Here is a 6,588-nt window from a genome sequence, read left to right as displayed (position 1 = left end):
GGTGCATCATACATTATGCATTCGACGTCATCACGCTCATCGACCGCGGTATAATTATCGGCAGTCTGCCAGACATTGCAAATTCGGAGGCCACGATAGCGACACTCGTCTATTATGCCCACAAAGACCCCCAATTCGACCATCAATGCACTAATTAGCGAGAAAGAAAGCGATTTCTCCGAGTCATGAATATTAAAACACCCTATTAGGTGTTGTCGCAAGTTCGTCACCGCGCGCATTCGAGTCACGTCCGCGGACAATGACAGCTCCTAATCGGCATCGGTTACACAACCGATGATCTTCGCTTAGGGGGCCAATGTCGTGGCTCACTCGGCCGGCATATCGATCGGGAGATGACACATCCGGACAAAGCGGAAACGTCACCCGTAAACCTTTACACTAGGGAGTGTGTATAAAAGCCCAGACGTTTCGGTCCACAGCATCATTCAATCGTCTGCACTCAGTCAAGCAACAACAAGCATCACCAAACATGAAGGCTTTCGCTTGCGTCCTCCTCCTCGCAGCTTTCGTGGCCGCTGAGCCTCCTCGCTACAGATTGGCGAGGTTCCGCTACGAGAGGCAGGAGCTTGGTGAAGGAGGTGAAAAGGAGGCTACCACCCCGAAGGCCGAAGAGGCTCCGTACCCTGCATCAGGATTCAAGCCCTCGAAGGAATTCAAATTGCCATCCCGCCAAGAAGTCGCTCTCCCCGCCACTTCCTACGGCATTCCCGATGACAGCTACGGTGCTCCTCTGAGGACTTACGTGGCCCCGCCTTCGGAATACGGTGTACCAGAGCCGAGGGGGAATGCGAAGAAAGAAGGAGAAGAAAAGTCTGAGAAGCCCGAAAAAGAGGAAAAGGAGGGAGAGGAGAGTGAAGTGGAGAGCTTGAAGACTGAGGGCAAGGAGAAGAAAGGAAAGCTGGAGGAGGAGCCTAAGAAGGAGGCCGAGGTCGTGAGCAACCAGGGCGCTTACTACGTGCTCCTGCCTGGGTCCCAGCTGCAGCGAGTGCAGTTCCAGACGGAAAGCGACATCCGCAACATGGCGTACACCGCCCGCCTGCAGTACCGGGAGGAGGACCGCGCCCCTCTGTTCGTGTACACCGCCGTGCCTCAGTACCAGTCCTCCGCCTACGTTCAGCTAATCTAGACGATCTCACAACCCTTTGAAAGCCGGTGTATTCCAATGGATGCAATTTAGATTTAAACGGATTATCTTCCAGTGCTCGTTCTATTTTCGTTCGAACGAGTTAGTGATATGCTTTTAAAATGAATGCAGTTTTTGTGTGGCGCAAATTATTTTTGAGTAAATAAAACTTTGCTTTTACATAAGTGTATTTGTTTTGTGCCCTATTGTGATGTCGCCGTGACCGCCCGCGGCCGCTCGTCAACTCGAGACAATTAACATAACAAAGTTCTCTGATTTGGTAATTTCAAACAGTTTTACTTTCTTGAGCTACTTTTGAGAAATTGGATTTCACAGTATTACAAAGGATAGGTAATGTTTTGTTGTGTAAATACAAAGGTTTTTAAGGTCAGACTGGTTGGCTCGTAATTATAATAATAAAGTGCGACTGTCCAGAAGTCTGCAATAATTGTTTCTGTTACACTTTCCTTCGTGTCACTCACACTGTATTACCATAATTGTTAACAATGGACTTCACGAAAATTAAGAGCATTAAAATTTAATTAAATGAGACCCTGAAGAAAATAAAGCAGGCACCTTCCTCCCTTCGCCAATCGTTGTTTTGTCATCTCATGGAAAATCAAAGGTTGAATAGGCTTTATTTCTATGAAATGAATGTAAACAGTTCATCAAATAAACTCATTCAGCTGCGTCAACCATTGAATATTTTACAGGGCATCTTCTGGGTGTCAACTTAGAAAACGAATTCGATTTGTGATCATAATCTATCTCTTACCTTCATACCAGAAAGCCGGGGTGAATGAGAGAGATGCATCAGCTGATAAATTGAAATCTTTTAACGCGGTAGACCCCTGCCGATGTTAATCAATCCGTCGTTCCCGCTTCATTTAACACCCTGTTATCGATTATCCTCGATTTTAGATGGCAGACTTTCCTTCAGCCATAATTTCGTGTCTTTTTCACCACAAGGAACATTTTAAATTGCCGATTTAAGTATGATAATGTCCATTTTTCGAGATAATGTCTTTCTCATTTGCTTCTAGTGGCGTCCTTCTGACTAATGCCCTACCGGATTGGCAGCTGTTTGATTTCTGAAAATATTTTTGCCATAAAAACGGTAGGTAATCATTTTAACAAAACAAAAAATCGTCTTTTAAAGATTGTTGTCTTGGTACTTCGACAAGGCCAACGCTCTTACTGGTATATTTCTGAAGACTTGAAGACAGTGTAAAATTATCCTTATTGTAAAATGTACTTCTGCAATCTGCTGTGTGTTTCCAAACAGAGCCCACAGCATTGCTTCACTTGTTCTACGAAACCTAAATATTTCAGAATGTATGTACTCGTATAAGGTAGTGTTACATAGGTACTTAGTGCAGTGTCATGTACATGATTTTTTTTACATAATTGACTCGCTACCATTGAGCATAATATTTTTATTAATTAATAAGGTACGATGGCAAAAATTAACTCGCCGGACAAACTTAACCTTCATTGGTTAGGTTTTTATTGGTGGTCTAGCATCCTGGCTACATAAGAGTAGCAATGGGAACGAGAGGTGAGAATGTCCCGAATGTACGGGCCCGCAAAATTCGCGGGCGCGGGTGAAAATCGCGCCGTGAGTTCTTCGTTATATTACGCGTGACGCGGCGCCGCACAGCTCATGTGCCCCGAGTCAGATATTTCTGAACTCTGAGTAAGATGACGCAACGACACCGCTTCGGTGTCGCACCGACGCCGCAACGCATCGTGTGCTATGGCTCTACCTCTATCGTGTCTCAGATCAAACGCCCGCATCCCGAGGCGCTAATTAATAGTCGCAAACAGTCTGTGTACAGGTGCCGAAGCCAATATTTGTCGATCTGTCTGAACGGAGTTGTCGAGTGTTGTTTTCTGTGATTAAAGAGGGGCAAACTCTCGAATTAAATCGGTCGCTACATTAAACATTGTAACTGGGGTGATTAGACTTTGTTAAGGCGTTTGAGACCACTTTTATCTTATCATCAAAGAAGACTACTAGCAATTTACCTCATTAGATCCATTCACTAGATCCTTTATGGATTTACTAAGATTTTATTTTTCAACTAGACCCACCGTGGATATGTAGATATTCTAATCAAAAAATTATAACCTAAAATAATCGGCAAATCGATATTTATTATTTAAAAACCCAATTCGACCTGAGTTTTTATTTACTTAATTTAAAAGTACTTTTATGATCAATCAAGAATAAAAATAACAATGATTAGGTACCACTTAACATTTCGCTATGTAACTTCTGATATTGCTCTTGGTGTACCTACAATTTTTTTAAGAATAGTTTAGTAGGAAAGTACTCGTAATGAATAATCTCGCATTAAGATCAAAATCATAATCTATCGTTTAAAATTAAATCGTACAAAAGGAGTATGCAAAGGAGGCACACGGCAACGGCGACACATCCCATGGCGCTATAGTCGTAATAATAATATTGGTTAGTTGCACCATCTTACTTTAACTTTGACAAACGTCAAAAATCTGTCAAACTCCATACAAAAACACCGGTTATCGTCATAGTTACTGTCAAATTAAGATGGTGCAACCCACCCTAAGATGTCTGTTTACGCCGTCTAGTCACAATAATAACGTCTCGCATGGAAGTTATGAGGCGATTCCAATTTGCGAATTGTTTCCAGCCACTGCCAGATTGTACCATGGCTGGGCTCGTTACATGGAATATTGTCTTGACATTATGCTAGTCTGTGCTGGCGTGTTTGGAAGACAGTGCGCGTTAATTCATAAATTAACAATTCCAGAGACAACGGTTATTCCCATTTTTTGTACCTTTTTAACCAAAACAACTAGGTATATTCAATCAAAACACAATTTCTCTATCTGTAAACTCAACTGAACGGGTTTTCATGCGGTTTTCACCAAAAGCAACGCAGGCCGCTACCAACCGGGCAACATGGAAAGCATTGGGGGAGGCCTATGTTCAGCAGTGGACGTCATAAATGGCTGAGATGATGATGATGATTTCACTGAAAGATAAACAGATTCATGAGATCCGAATCCGATCCGATCCGATCTGATCTGATCCGATCTGCTCTGATCCATAAAATTATATTGCGAATTCGACGAGAACTTAGTTTTATTTTAGTTTATGTAGTTTAGCCCTTAGACTTCCATCGTCTGTTCCTAGCCCTTCGTAAACCCATTAATGTCCTACCTACATAAACTGTTTTACATCACGTCGTAAGGCTCTATCACGCGTAATTTCATTAAACTCAAAAATATAGCTTAACCTAAGTTCTGTGGTTTCGCCCTAAAATACTCGCGTCGTCTCTTTCTAGTCCTTCGTAAACTCATTAAGGTGCGTAAACCGTTTTACGTCACATCGTAAGGAGCTTTCCGTCACGCGTCATTTAATTAAATCAATGCAACTTGATTACGGTGTGTTGATTAACTTACGTCATAAAGGAGGTGTTAATGGATGACACACATCCCCATTAATAACGTTAACATTAAATACACAATAGGCTCAACAAGGTGAAAATTCGATTAAGTTAGTTCTTCAATCTTATTTAGGTAAGTCACTCTCACGCGAAAATTATCTAAATCTATTTTACGAGTACAAAGGACTAGGACAGGGTAGGTCAAAGGACTTTCACGGGCCAATGTTATAAAGAGCAGTGGGCTGAGTGTGAGTTTAAAAAATGTATGAAAATTTTAGTTTTTGAACGTTTCCCGCTAGGGGTGCTGTACAATCCGTCATACATCTAATGTCATTTTTTGACGCGCTCTCTAGTGAATTCTAGTGAACGCGTTTGATGTAAACTCACACTAGGTCCTCAGGTATGTAACTCACCTACTACGAGTATAATTAATGAGAGCTAAGCGCAAAAAATAAAACGCAAAACGAAAGTAGGCAGAGCGCTAGTACCTATGCATTATGAAGAAATATAATGAACGAAGTGCATATTTTAACATAATCCCGACACTTTATTACTCATTTACCGCTGTTAATTATGACCTAAACTGTTTAAGCGGCCCTTAATGAGTGCTAAGCACTCGGCGAATCCGCTGCTGCCCTCTTCCGGCCTCTTGAGAAAGTGCCGGTGGAAACATAAGTGCTCGTATTGTGCATTTTCACGTTGCATTTGCGTGAGTTTCGTTTTCACGAAGAATGTTTTCTTATGTAAAATTAATTAATTTCAGACGTGTATTCTGATAACAAGTCGCACAATTCTACTGTTGTGTCTTGTCTTGAACATAATTTCGGGAGTTAACGAAGCGATCACGTAAGTCCTTGAATCAAATTCGAATGTCGCTAGATTTAGACATTATGTAGAATTAGAAAATATTTTATATGTACACACGGCCACACTGTAAACTATCAATTTCCGTTTTTGCTCTCGCTCTCATCAAATGGCCATTTTTTTGCGATAGAAGGAGACGACGCCGATGGTACTTATTAATTTGTAACAATGGGTTAGCGGTTAGGGTATTCCTCTCTTTAAGTTTATGTAACCTGTATTTAGTAAAATCCACTCTTTCGTTTCGTACTTTCGTAATACGATAGGCAAGATAGAATTTTACAATTTTACACCTGTTTAGCAGAATATTTGTTCAGTATTTATTCAGCATATTTACCGGAACGCGTAGCGAGCGTAGGACGTCCACCCACAAGGTGGACCGACGACATCATAAAGGTAGGAGGAAGGCGCTGGACGCAGGCCCCTACCAACCGGGCAGCATGGAAAGCATTGGGGGAGGCCTATGTTCAGCAGTGGACATCCTATGGCTGAGATGATGATGATGATGATGATTTATTCAACGTAAATAAAAACTTTAACTGCTAAAATATTTATTTGTGAGTATATCAACTAAATGAGTAAAGTCACGTTAAAGAGGAAGAGTAAAACCTTTTTATAGACATACGCTTTGTGCCCTAATGAGCATGCACTCGTGAAATTCATTACTGCCCTCTCAATTAGAGGCTCTCAAGGAAGCGACACGTTTTACTTGAGTGCTTGTTTCGCACGTATGCAGCCGGTTCTTAATTAATTAATTACTTTCTTAAGCCTCGCGCTGTCAAGTGTCAAGTAATGTACAAAGCTTTTACTGTGCAATGGGACGTGTCTTAAATCTCGAAATAACCCTATATTTTTATGAAATACCTGTTTCGCATCATGATGCCAAATAAGACCGGCCTGAATTTTTTAATTCATAAAAAACTCATAAATCTCATTTATTTATGCAAGTAGACTTTTAAAAAGCACTTTTACACGCCCCAGTAATAACCCTACCACTGCTTCAAGGCAATAAATGGGCCAGTGCTGAGAAGAAGCAGCGCAAACTCCGTTACTATTGTCAGCCTTACATTCAACTCTATCGTAAATAAAGAATAGGTTAGTAGTACCTAAGTATTTCAATACCGCGTCTTTGTTCAAAATAGACTTTCG

The 6,588-nt window shown here is 41.4% G+C and overlaps 1 protein-coding gene across 1 annotated transcript; it reads left to right on the top strand.

Annotated features, from left to right (window-relative positions):
* Positions 1 to 425: 425 nt before the first annotated feature.
* Positions 426 to 1,329, top strand: LOC135075923 (neurofilament heavy polypeptide-like). The gene has a single exon (XM_063970374.1). The coding sequence runs from the start codon at positions 491 to 493 to the stop codon at positions 1,145 to 1,147; it is 657 nt and encodes a 218-aa protein (XP_063826444.1). The 5' UTR covers positions 426 to 490; the 3' UTR covers positions 1,148 to 1,329.
* The last annotated feature ends 5,259 nt before the right edge of the window (positions 1,330 to 6,588 follow it).

This window comes from Ostrinia nubilalis, chromosome 11, assembly GCF_963855985.1.
Source record: "Ostrinia nubilalis chromosome 11, ilOstNubi1.1, whole genome shotgun sequence".
Taxonomy (NCBI): Eukaryota; Metazoa; Arthropoda; class Insecta; order Lepidoptera; family Crambidae; genus Ostrinia; species Ostrinia nubilalis.
The sequence above is the reverse complement of the archived record's forward strand: the minus strand, read 5'-3'. Positions and strand labels throughout refer to the sequence as shown.